The following is a 14,216-nucleotide window of genomic DNA, read 5'->3' as shown; positions in this document are numbered from 1 at the left end:
TCGAATTGGGGTGATACAGGAGTTTTGTGGACTGTGCTACCTGGTAGATTTTAATGATGTGGCCCTTAAGGACATTTTTAGATTTGGGCTTAACGAATCGGTCCGATCACAGATGCCAGGGGGGAAGATCCATTTTACCCTGGCCCAATATATAGACCAGGCCCTTTTGTTGGGCGGCTCGGCCTTTACTGTGGGAACAGTGGATGAGGAGCTCCACTGTCCCACAGAACCCTCAACACCAGCGAGTCCAGCCCACGTCCATGCTCCAGCCCACGTCCCGGCTCCAGCCCGCGTCTCGGCTCCAGCCCACGTCTCGGCTCCAGCCCACGTCCCGGCTCCAGCCCACGAGCCCGCTCCAGCCCACGAGCCCGCTCCAGCCCACGAGCCCCGCTCCAGCCCACGAGCCCGCTGTCCCGCCCAAGAAAATTTTTGGGGGGGGCAAGGGGTACATGGAGGCCACGAAGGCCACGCCTCTGTGGCCCCCTCTGTGGTCCTCCCACGCCTGAGGGTCCAGGTCCGCCCACGCCTGAGGGTCCAGGTCCGCCCACGCCACAGGGTCCAGGTCCGCCCACGCTCCCAGGCCCGTCCAGGTGATAGGTGTGTTCGACATCGGCTGCGACTGGATGCAACTGATCGGCGAGAGTAGCCGCGTGCAGGCGGGGAGGAGCTGCAAACACAGACGTGAAGTCGGACACTTTCTGCTTCCCGCGGTGACGCTCGCACTGTGTTTGCACACTTTATCAGCTGAAGTGAAATAAATGCAATTTTTGGCAATACACAGATGTTTCAGAGACATTATTGTCATGTAATACTTTATGCACTGCTTAATACAGCGTGTGTTTGTACAAGAATAAAATTCAACATATAAGCCTACACTATCAATGAAGTGGGGTCTATGTTTTTAATCAGTTATATTTTGATAAACATGACAATATAACATCGCGACTACATGAAAGGAGGTTTTACTGTTATAAAAAACAGATTTGTGCGCATTAGTGGAGCTGAAGGTTTTAGAATAAACACGAAACACACGTGAATCTGGCCAATCGTGGAACGGCTGTGTCGTCATCAGAGGCCCTGCAGCCTCATGCAGTCGCTCTCGAGAAACTGCACCGGCTGTATTCGCCGGCTGCTCTCGAATCGCTCTCGCGGCACTTTGTTGACATACGTCACTGTCACGTGGCGTCGGTGCTGCCTCAAGTCGGACAAAATTTCTAACCGGCATGCACTGCTTCAAGTCAGCCGCCGATAGGTCTGCGCATCGCTGGGTGAAGTCGAACAAGCCTCATGTCTGGATCCGGTGCCCCTGCAAGGGCCTGGCCCACCATCCCTCCCCCAAGACCGCCCCCCAAGACTTTGTTAGGCTAGTGGTGTTTTGGTATTGTTTGGGCGTCAGGGGCCGCCCATAAAGGGGGGGATCTGTCACAGGGTGTTTTGGTGTTGGTTCATGTTCATTGTTCCTTGTTCATGTTTTAAGTTGATTATGTTCATGTTATGTGAGTGTCATGTTCACTGTCTTGCTTCCTGGTTTTGTCACGTGATTCCCATGCCCTCATGTGATCTTGTTGTGTTCTGTCATTGGTTCATTGTCTCATCATTGTTCACAGGTGCCCCTTGTCTTGTCATTAGTCTGTGTGTATTTAACCCCTCATGTTTGCCATGTGTCTTTGTTGAGTATTACTATGTGTAACCGCTGTTGGTGAGTGTCTGTCATGTTTTTTTTTAGTCAAGTCTGTTTCAGTTCAAGTCATTTCGCATCAAGTCAAAGTCACCATTGGATTCTGTGTATCACCTTGTAAATAAACTGCACTTGGGTTCTCAACTTGCCTACAGTGGATTTGTTACACACATTAAGGTTTTATGTTGTCTTATGTTGTTAAATTAATGTTTATTGCATTATTTTGTCATGTGGGTTGCCATGATGTTTTTTTGTATTTGTGTTCATGACACTGTGTGCACCTTTTTTTTTGACAGGAATTTTTTTTTTTTTTACATTTTGTTACATGGGCTAGTTAGGTATAGTTCACCCAAAAATTAAAATTCTGTCATTAATTACTTCCAAACCCGTAAGACCTTCATTCATCTTCAGAACACAAATTCAGATATTTTTGATGATATCCAAGAGCTCTCGGCCCCTCCATAGGCAGCAATTTAATTAACACTTTCAAGGTCCATGTGACTACAGTGGTTCAACCTAAAAGGGGCACTTCAGCGCTGGGAAGATGAATGTGTATTTAAACTGTGTCATTTATGTAGTAGAAATGTAAAATAATTTTTTAATTTGGTGCCTGAGAAAAGACAGAAAACTGTATTTTTGTCTCATGTGGATGAAAGACAACAACTCCCAGAATGCACTTGCTTCGCGGCCCTACGAGGCCACTCCCAAAGCCACGGCTATTGGTTATTATCACTTGCCCACTGCGGCACCGCCCCCAACGTCATTTTGATATTCATAGTAATAAAATCATTTCGTTCAGTTAGAGAATAGACACTACAATTAAAAACTAAACGTGTCTTTTCAATAAAGTGTGAGTGAGCCGAACGAAAGTCACGGCACAAACGCAGCAGGAGTCAGATTTCATTCCTCACGAGAGAAGAGCTGAGGTAAGCGCGGCTGTCATTCTCTGCGCGTGTCCAGTCTGGCACGTTATCAGATCGCATGTGGAAGCAAAACTTTCATAGGAATTCATTGAAAAGTTGAAACACTCACTTTGCTCTGTTATGAATGCCCGAGCCGAGCGGCAGCGCGCATTTACATCCTGTGAGTGAGATCCCTCCCCTGTAGGCGGGTTGAAAACATGCAGAACTAGCTCCTGTAGTCCCTAGGCTCTGGCCAAAAATCCTCCGATGACGCAAAATTATGATATTTGCGGCATCGGAGGATTTTTTCCAGAAATAAAATGCATAATTCTCTCGTCTCAGGGGGACATGAGGGGGAAAAGTACCATAATTCGAATATACTACCGGGTTTCTACTGATACAAAGCTTAATGCTACATCACTGAAGTTACCCTTTAATTTAATGAAGGTTACTTTACGAGAATACTTTTTGTGTGCAAAAACAAACAAAAAGAATTACTTTATTCAACAATTTCGTTCTAGCCTGTGCCAGACTTCTACGCTCTTTACATTGTAAATACAGTGCAGCTCCCGCGCATGCGTCGTGGTGCTCACGTGAACAACAACGGAAACTGCGTCGGAGACTGGCACGGGCTAGCTAGAACCATAGACTGTAAAAAAAATATCGATGTAGTGTCCGTGACGTCACCCATAGGATTCTGATGAGCAGTTTTGAAGCGTAAAGTAGAGTCGAGCTGGCCGTTGCCATCTTGGCAGTGCGTCATCGCGCATCACTCCTGCATAATAGAAAATGGGCAAAGAGGCGGGACGTGGGCGGAGCTGTAGTGACGCGATGACTAACAGACAGCAGATAAATGGCTAACCAGCTGTCACTCGAAGTGGCCACGCCCTTAATTATGCAGAACTTTAATGCTTTATATAATGTAAACAAATGAGTTATAAAAAAATTCACCCCCCTCACAGGTGTCATGAAGGACAAAATTAGCCATATAGACCAAAACCACAATTTGTACCAGGCTGTAAACATGTTTTATTCTGCTGTAAAGTTGGGCATTTTAACATGGGGCTCAATGAGATTCTGCTCCCTTCTGGAGCCTGTCCCTAGCGGCCAGTCGATGAATTGCAGTTTGTCACTTCCGTATTGGCTTCAAGAGAAACTGCGGGAGGTTGCCTCTTGGCTAGAACGAAATTTTTGCATTAAGTCGTTATTTTTGTTTGTCTCAAATGTTTCATTTAAGGACATTTTTGTCTACTTTTGTATGATAATCAACATGGCATCCCATCCAATGAAGCCAAAAACCACATGCTATAAAGAGAACTATATTTCAAGCTATACCGAAAATGAATAGCAGCCTATTGCAGGGCTACATGTGCCACTGAAGAGACAAACATGACCTGACCTGTGTCATTTTAAATCTTGTCCTTTTCAATGACTTGCTTTTGGAGACGTCACAAGCAATAGGCTAATTCAAAACAAAGTGCATGTCTGCAGGAGGACGTCTTGAGGTTGCAGGACGGTAAGCCCCGGGTGGTCAAAAACTCACTCATTTAAATAGTATTGCCGTATCAAGAATAACCACCCGCTTAACTGCTCCATCACGAGCTACAGGGAACAGGTTGCCTGGGAAACGGCCGCATGGCAACAGGATCAGAGCCGGGGGGTTGTCTGCTGCTAGCTCTGCTCCCGTTTCCCATTTCCTCACTAGATGGTGTGCAAGCCACTGGAGAGTCGACTTCCTCCCGCGGTCAGGTTCCGATCAAAACAAATCTGGAAAACTACACGGAACGCCATTTCTCGGGGTTTTCGCGGAGGATTAATATATTTTCATCCAGATATTTGTATTTTTATTTTTGATAACGGCGCGGATCGTACTCCATTCGGCGGTGATGGACATAATGATTGCAGTGCAGGATGCGTGCGTCTCCGGTCAGTGGCTCACCGCTATAATTCTTAGTCTTTGCTGCTTTTTACCATCGTGTTTGCCCGCTGGACAAACTGTGGACTATGCGTCCAGCGAGAGTGTGGTCAGCAGACAGGGAGACACCGCGCTGCTCAGGTAGGAGACTCAAGTCGCTGTAGAAGTGTTCAAACTAAACTTGGCTGGCACCTGCATCAGTCGCTCTTCTCTCAGTTTTGTAAACAACACTCGGCAGATCCCCCAGTGCCGCTCCGTCACTTTTATTTGGGTCACAAACCCTGCTGGCTCCCATACTGACCAGAACAGGTTGGGACTATGATGGTTTTATATATACATAACGTTATATATGTTAGTTTGGGAGATGCACTGGCTCAATTATAGATATTAACGCATAGGGTCCAGATTGTCTAAGGGGTTGCATAAGGAGCTAGGGAAGGGGGTAGAGTTTTGTAAACCCCGCCAAGCGGAACACTTTGCACAATTACAATGAAGTCATTCATGATTCCCACCGTCCGAAAGAGCCTCACGGATGTTTGCTTCATGGAAAAAATAAAGATGAAGTTGCACACGATTATGTGCTGGATTAATGGGGGATTTGATTCACAAGTTATGACTAAAACATGTTATAATGAATTTTAACCCCTACGCGTTGATTGAAAGCTTTTTCCATGGGTGTGTCTGACGGTAACTGATGCAAGTGTCTGATTCTAAGTTTTTATTTTATCTGTTAAGTTTCATAAGTCCATTCTCATCGTTTGCTGCTTGATATTAAGCTCGAATTTAAACAAAATGTCTATTCGCAATATCAGAAATTCACTGTTTCCCTCATTGAACAGCCTGTGCATTTGCCTTAAGAATTGATCCAAACGTCGTTCATATATTCATACAACTGCAAAACCATTTGAAACATTATGTGACATTTTATATGCGTCAGAATACATGTTTCTGATGTCATTTTGATTCACTTTGCAAAATTATCAAGTTCCCTCTTTTCATTTCTAAATATATTTTTGCCACACATAGGCTATTTTAGCACAGGACCACTAGTGGTGGGAAAAGTGATGGGAAGTCCGATTCATTTCTGCGAATCGGTTCTTTCGAAGCAGTTTCAATGAACCTGTTCAGTGTTCACAAATCAATTTAGAAATGATTTTATGCAAATTCGTAATTACGTTGTTTTCGGCACTGTCACGGCACGTTCCCAAAAGTAATAAGTACATGTTGGTCTTTATTTTGGTTTTCTGATTTTTTTTATTTTTATATTCACGGCATTCGTGTGTTCCAGTTCAGTTTGTTGCAGCCTCAAGATTTAAACACTTAGCCTTAGTAATTTATAACCTACATTTTATTTGTATCATTTGATTTCATTTACCTCTCTCAGCTGAAAAGGTCTCTGCATGTTTTAATATAAAATATTATTTATGAAAACATACTGTCAGCTGACTCATCGGGACTCAAGATAGTTTGTGACTCGAGAACTGCTCGAACTGGGGCTCGAATTGGTTCAGTCCGATCCGTGAACTAATTGTTCAAGGCTGGTTTATTGATTCGGTTTAAACGATTCATTGAAAAGATCTGACTCAAAGAACAATTGGTTCACGAATTGGGTCTCTCACTAAACCTGTCAAGAATATGACAGCCTGGTCATAATTCATCGTTACAGTTTATAAACCCTTTATCTGGTCCATTCAACACATATAGCCTATGATATTTCAGTTCTTATGCATCCTAAAGGTTTTCATATTATCTGTGTTGATTGTCTCAATCTGGCTTGCTGCTAACTATTTGAAACTCACCCACTGTCACTAAGGTTTTTTTTTTTGGCAAAATAATTATAGAACCGCAGCCTTTGTTCACCTTTGGTCAACTTTCACAATTGGTTATGCTGTTTAGCAGGCTATTCAAATTTCAAACATCAGTTGTGCACCTTGCTGTTTTTTTCCCCATAAAGCCTTGATTGTTTTCTTAGATTTTTCGCTTTGACTAAAATACACCTTAGAATGTTTCTTTTATTGTTGTTACATTTTCAGAAGTGAAGGCACTTATGCCAAGTAATTTCAATGTGACAAACATTATGGCATCTCAGAATTGGGTAAAAAAAGAGGCTATTGTACACTGTGAATAGGGCTGTCATGACTGTCCCAGATGTCCAGAGAATGTCAGTCGGTGGTCTGTGAATGCTTAGTGCCTGTACTTTAACCAGCATCACTGCTTCATCGAGACGTGGGTGGGAACGTGTTCCTTCTCTCCTCAGGCCACACCTCTTACTGTCAGTGCTGATTAATCGGAAGGATGTTACTGTGACGTTTTCTCCTCTTTTTTTATCTCCTCTGCTTTATTAATAACTTGAACAGCAACACTTGAACTATAGTCCTTTGCTTTCTAAAACATTTAATGGATGTGGTAGAAATATTGCTGTTTTGCTAATGTACAGCTAGCTTTTTCAGATGATTTGTGTCAGTCGTGTCAGTATAGGCCTATATATTTGGTAGATCCCATAGATAGAAAAATATATTTACAAGCAACTTCTTTGCTCACAAATTTAATCATGTATGTATTGAAGATGGTGTTTTGGATTTAAAATGTTCATATCTTCTTAGAGTGTATCTAATCTGTGTTTATCCTTGGCATTGTTCTCCTCAGCTGAAGAGCATAAATTATGACTGGGATCTCCCTTAAATGGTTCTTGACTTTGTGCCAATGATCCTACATTTAATATTTGTGCCAATGATCTTAATTTGGCTGCAATACAGATATGGTGACAGTGGTACAGCTTAATATTATAATAATCATGCTTTTCTTAAATTTTCTTAAATTAATAGATTATCAGCTTCAATATTTAGTGTGCCAAGGAGTCAAACTAAATTCGGTGTTGTGGTCAACTGATATTGTTTTTCTTTGATGGCCAATGCCGATATCTTAGGCCCTGTTTACACCTGGTCTTAAAGGGTTAGTTCACCCAAAAATTAAAATAATGTCATTTATTACTCACCTTCATGCCGTTCCACACCCTTAAGACCTCTGTTCATCTTCAGAACACCAATTAAGATATTTTTGTTGAAATCTGAAGGCTCAGTGAGGCCTCCATAGAGAGCAAAGCAAGATCTCAAGATCCATTAATGTACTAAAAACATATTTAAATCAGCCCATGTGAGTACAGTGGTTCAATATTAATATTATAAAGCGACGAGAATATTTTTGGTGCGCCAAAAAAAACGAAATCACGACTTGTATATTGATAACCGATTTCAAAACACTGCTTCATGAAGCTTCGGAGCGTAAACGAATGAGTGAGTCGATTCATGATTTGGATCGCGCGTCAAACCGCCAAACCACAAAACGTGACTTTGCCGCTCCAAACCACTGAATCGACTCGCTGATTCAATACACTGTTTTGAAATCGGTTTTAACTATATATGTCGTAATTTAGCTTTTTTTGGCGCACCAAAAATATTCTCGGCGCTTTATAATATTAATATTGAACCACTGTACTCACATGGACTGATTTAAATATGTTTTTAGTACATTAATGGATCTTGAGAGTGTAAATTGCTTTGCTCTCTATGGAGGCGTCACTGAGCCTTCAGATTTCAACAAAAATATCTTCTTTGTTTTCCGAAGATGAACGGTGGTCTTATGGGTGTGGAACGGCATGATGTGAGTAATAAATTACATTATTTTCATTTTTGGGTGAACTAACCCTTTAAGATGCGTTTTGGTCGATCGGATCACAAGTAGACGAGGCAGACATACCGTTTATACCTGGTGTCTCTTTTGTCCACTTTCAACCACTTCTGTCCTGATTTCTTTGAGAGTAAGGGTCTATGGGCAGGTGAAAGTAAGGATTTTTTCAGATCTTTTGATTTAATGGACAAAATAAGCTCGCACAATTTGCATATGAACGCGCAAACGCGAGATGATGGGGAAAAAAAAACCATGGAGAGCATCAGTTTTCGTATCTGCTCTGACAGCCGTAAGACCATGTTGAACACGGTAATGGAATTTTAGAAATCAGGAATGGTGAGAGAACATTGTACGTTTTTGTCTTCAAACCAAACTTGGGTCTTCAGCCCAAGTTGTTAAAATCTCGTCTAGCGCACTTCCCATATAATGTTTAGGCGTTAAGTCAGTAGCTTCTAGGCAGAGAGTAGAAGGTATTTTGCACTCTTTGAACACATTTGACCACATGAGCGTTTACATTACGAAAGCAATCCTGTCTAATGCATTTTCGACTACCTCTGGTCGAAAGTGGACAAGCTCAAAACGTTTTGTATTTAGTGTCGTCCACATAAATAAATATTTATTAGATATGTTGAAAGATTTTTTTAAATTATATAAATGCGTATTTGCTGAATGCTGACAGTAAATGATAAAGTATTATAGTGTTTGCCTTTCTATTACTAATCAGGGCTCGACATTAACGCTTGTCCGGGACAAGTAGGGATGGGTATTGAGAACCAGTTCCATTTTAGAACCGGTTCCAAATTCCCCAGAACCGGTGATTCGATAAGAAACGTGCATTTAGGCCTGTCGCGATAGTCAATAAATAAATGAATCGCACGATAAAAAAAAATAGCTCGATAATTTTTCCAGTCGCGATAATTTACATTTCTTTCTTTCTCTCTCTCTTTCTCTCTCTCTCTCGCTCTCTCTCGCTCTCTCTCTCTCTCGCTCTCTCGCTGACTGCGCGCGCGCCTCATCCGTTTGGGGAGGTGTTTATACTCAACGTGCAGACTAGTGTCATTTTGTTAACCACATTTTCTACTGATTGAGAGAGGAAATACTGCAGTAGATTGACTAGAATGTCCTATTTTACTGTCATGACGAGTGAATATTGTAGAAAAATTCCACACTAGAATAATTAGGCCTACAGGTTTACAAAGCCCCACAAAATGATGCTGTGCAGAGACAACAACCAAGCAGCACACTCATTACAGACACATGCATATTAAAATACCACGGAGACAGAAAAAACAGAGTTTTCATCCATTTTATTTATTGTTTTTGGTATTTATTCAAGTGCATTTGTTAACTGACTGAGAGTCCATTGCTTTTATTGTTTTTGGTTGTTTTGTACATTCATTGTGGATATTTAAAATGTTTTCCATTTTCAGTGTTAAATAGTCTTTAGAAATAAAAGTTTATTGATCTTTGTAAAGGTGTACCTGCATTATTATGCCATTATCATTATTTTAGATGAAAATGGTCTCAGAACCACAATATTATCGTTTGTTGCAATAATTTCTTGGCCAATTTATCGTCCAGCAAAATTTGTTATAGTGACAGGCCTACGCAAATTTCGGTTCCACTTATCGGTTCTTGTGTGCGCAAAAGACTTGCACACTGATTTCCGTGCTCTGCGATCACAGCAGAACCATAAGTGTGTTACTGAATGATTCAGCGTTTTGAATGAATCGTTTGAATCAAAGATTCAATTACCTATTCATAAACGTCTGCGGCCCTGTCCCAAATGGCACACTTCATGTGCACTTTCGGTCTTGTGGACTTACAATGGCCGCTGCGTGCGCGTGTCCGTTAAGTCCACGAGACCGCAGGGTGTCCCATTTGTCATTTTAGGTCTCAGAAGGGTGCTTACGAGCGCCCCCTTTGAGGTCGATATGTGCACTTCTGCTGAGCCCGCACTGGTGCGGGTTACGCAACAGACTTTTTCCCGGCAGCCAAAGCAGAATTACGTTGTGAAAGTGCGGACTCAGAGGAAGACTGTGAGGGTTTAGGGTGCCATTTGGGACAGGGCCTGCCTCATTCTTGAGTGAATAAGCCAATGAATACATGCCAATGAATCAATGAATCGACTCAATGACTCACTCATTAAGACGTCCACCTGCTGCCACTTTCTGACAGTTTAGTTTCATGTTTAAACATTCTTTCCAACATTTCTTATTTGTATATTAAGAAGATATTTAAAACAATCTCATCACATTATTTAATGCAGTTTATTTAATTTGATTGATACCAGCCCTATAGTGTATTATTATTTTTTTATTTATTGATCAAATTTAACAATATAAAATAAAAGCTGAAGCATATATATTTTATAAGACTAGGAAAAAATGCCCTTTATAAAAGGTAAAAATATCACAAATATTCAGATTTAAATATGTCAAACCTGATTAAACACTGGTGGGAATATTGCTTCAGAATAAATTATATTTACAACACAATGTTTTTTTTTCTGACAAGCAACTTTTTTACTTGGACAAGTGAATGACAGATTTACATGAACAGGCCTGACTAATAATATAAAAGGAAAGCTATAATACTTTTTCATATACCGTTTACTTTCTTTGTTTACCAGTTCTATCTAACAATGTATTAGACAAAACTGTTAGACAGAGATGGCAAACTAATGAAGATGGAGAATAGGGTGGTGCACTTCTGGTTCCAACCTTCCGAAGTCAATGGGTTTTTTGAATGGGATTTTGGTTAAATGGCTGAAATAAGGTCTGTGGTTAACACAAGCTCAAGACACTTTCATGTTTTATTCTATGACATAAAATACATCAGTATTACCCAACTCGTGAATTTTTTGAAGCTGTTACTTGTCTTGAAAAAGGCAATTGCTCAAGTGGCTAAATGGGACTACAGAGACAGTCAGGAGATTAACGCTGAACATGTAAACTCAGCCCGCTCTTACAGCCTCAATATGCTTATAATTGTGCTCTTATAAACTATTCTATCTCTTCAGGGAAAATGTTTTTAAGATAAAACTGAAAGAGTTGTCGCAGGCTTAGTGGTGGTGATGTTGAAGTCATGGGACCATGGTGTAGTTTGTTTATAGCTAGTCTCAGCCTCTGATGTGACGCCCACGGATCAAGTCAAGTTCGCGGCTCCATTGTTGCAGTAAACTTGCACAACGTTCTTGAATTAATAATTTATTGATGCACGCTGGTCTGTTATTGCAGGGACATCGGCTTTACATTTTCACTCCCATAAACCTGACCGGAACAAACCGATTGGTTGCATTACATGTCAGTTAAATGTCCTGTTGGGTGGTCCTTGGCCAATGAAAGCTGCTCGCTATACGAGTTTATAGACAACATTTAGCCTTTTATTTCTGGCGACAGCGTTTTGGCTTCAAAATTCATAAAAGTTGTGTTCATCTGTGAAAATGATCTTGATGGAAAAAACGTGTAAGTATAATAAACTTTTGTTGATCACAGAGATTGTTTTTTGCGGTAATCCAAAAGCCTATGGAAAAATCCTATAGACCTTTTTCACATTTCCGGGTTTCTCAGAGCGGAAGTCGTCATATTTGGGTTAAATATTATAGCTGTGAATGAGAAAATACATTAAATATTTTTATTTTGTGCAAATTTGTGATTTCACAACTTTCAAAAAGAGGGAAAAAATAGAGTGAGATTGATAACGGCAGTCAAAAGAGAGAAATATGTAAATTTTTACCATCACTCCCATAGACGCTATTACTAAACTCCCTCACAGCAGCGGTAACATTTTTATTTTAATTTGATGCAAAAGTAATAAAATACAAAGTATTAGTGTTATAAATGTACATATATATATATATATATATATATATATATATATATATATATATATATAATATATATATATAAAATGAAAATACACAAAACGTTGAATGGGAGCGCGGTGTATTCATGTGCTGGCATTCTCAGCGCAGTCAAAGGTGTATTATGTATAATATATGTTTGTGTACTGTATAATTTATATATATATATATATATATATAAAGAAATATTTGTATGTATATATAATTATCTTATATAAATATAATTTTTTATAAAAATATATATTTTTATACAATATATGCACGTTGGAAAATTTTTTTATATTAATATATATAAATTATACACAGTACACAAACATATATTATGTAAATATATATAAAAATATATATATTAAACAAAAATTATATCATTTTTATATAACAATTATAATTTTAAATTATATAAAACCTATAAAGCCTATAAAAAAGCAGGCTTCATGTATTTTACAACACTTCAGCTTGTGATTCTTATCTAGTGGGGGTCATTTTTTAGGATTCTGTACCTAACTGAAGTCTCTGAGATCCTGACACCTTGCACTTCTGGAGACTCCAGGTAGGTTGCAGCTTTGGAAAATGGTGGCGCTGGAGACTAAAGGGTTCCTGATGGTTTCACCCTTAATTCTTCACCTTAATTCTTAATTCTTTTGCAGTTAACAGGTGTCTTTTCTTCACCACCTGTTTTTGTCAGATCCTGCTGACCCAACGAGCATTTCACTGTCCAATGGTCATGCCTTAACTGCAATGTCTAGTATTGCATTAGTATTGCATCCTTCTCATGGGCATTTAATACTTTTTGACTTTTCAGTCTGAGTTAAATCTCTTTTTTGGCTCAATTTATCTGTAAAAGAAAACATGCCTAATAATTCTGCACACCTGAATATAAGGTGATTTTCATTTCCAGCCTTCATGAACAATTATATATCACTTATACATTATTAAATACTAAATCAATAGTAGTTATTAGGATTACTGTGGTTTGGAATTGGTCAAATGTGCCTGGAAAAAAAATATGATCAGAAAATCAACGTGCCTAATAATTCTGCACTCCCTATATATGTTTGTGTACTGTATAATATATATATATATATATATATATATATATATATATATATATATATATAATATATATATATATATATATATATATTAGGGCTGTCAAAAGATTAATCGCATCCAAAATAAAAGTTTGTTACATAATATATGTGTGTTAATTATTATTTATATATAAATACACACACATTCATGTATATATTTAAGAAATATTTGCATGTATATACTGTATATACATTTATATAATCTATAATATATATATAAATATAAATGTTTTATATATAAAAATTATATTTTTTTCTTAAATATATACATGCTTGTGTGTGTTTTTATATATAAATAATAATTAACAGAGTACACACACATATATTATGTAAACACAAACTTTTATTTTGGATGCGATTAATCGCGATTAATCTTTTGACAACCCTAATATATATATATATATATATATATATATATATATATATATATATATATATATTAGGGATGCACGATATATCGGCAACATATCGTTATCGGCCGATAAATGATTATTTTTGATGTTATCGTTATCGGTCCAATAAGAAAATTTGACCGATATAGTCAAGCCGATAGATAATGTATTATTTCCTTCAGCTGAGACGGACGCGCTGTCCACCATGATGGGTTTGAATTGCTCTAAATATGTTTGGAATCACTTCGAAAAGGAAAATACAGTTATGTGCAACATGTGCAGCGCAAGTCTTCTATAATCTACATAAAATGATAATGAGAATAGGATAGGCTGTAAAAGAGCGTTGTGTTTCAGCGCGTTTGTTGAGGGAAGAGCGCGCCCACGGAGTTACACCTTCATGACGAGCACAGTCAAGTTCGCTTGTGCATTCACAGCCTTTTGTGCCATTGTAAGTTGTAATATTATATTTATTATTATTCTGTGTATGTAATATCATATAGGATGCGTTTGATTTAGTTAATAAACGATGCAGTAAAGCACTTCCTTGTACCGGTCTTTAGCTTCAGCGCGCGCCCACGGAGTTACACCTTCATGACGAGCACAGTCAAGTTTGCTTGTGCATTCACAGCCTTTTGTGCCATTGTAAGTTGTAATATTATATTTATTATTTTGTGTATATAATCCCA

At 39.0% G+C, this 14,216-nt stretch overlaps 1 protein-coding gene across 2 annotated transcripts in view; it reads left to right on the top strand.

Moving 5' to 3' along the window:
- The first annotated feature begins 4,280 nt into the window (after positions 1-4,280).
- Positions 4,281-14,216, top strand: part of negr1 (neuronal growth regulator 1) — a 165,461-nt gene continuing 155,525 nt past the window's right edge. For both annotated transcript variants that reach the window (XM_079840678.1, XM_079840677.1), the window contains exon 1: positions 4,281-4,636. In XM_079840678.1, coding sequence (XP_079696804.1) covers positions 4,467-4,636 — 170 coding nt within the window. In that variant the 5' untranslated portion in view covers positions 4,281-4,466. The remainder of the gene's footprint in view (positions 4,637-14,216) is intronic.

Source organism: Gobio gobio (genome assembly GCF_949357685.1).
Source record: "Gobio gobio genome assembly, chromosome: 17".
Taxonomy (NCBI): Eukaryota; Metazoa; Chordata; class Actinopteri; order Cypriniformes; family Gobionidae; genus Gobio; species Gobio gobio.
Note: the sequence above shows the minus strand (reverse complement) of the source record. Positions and strands in the feature narration are given on the sequence as shown.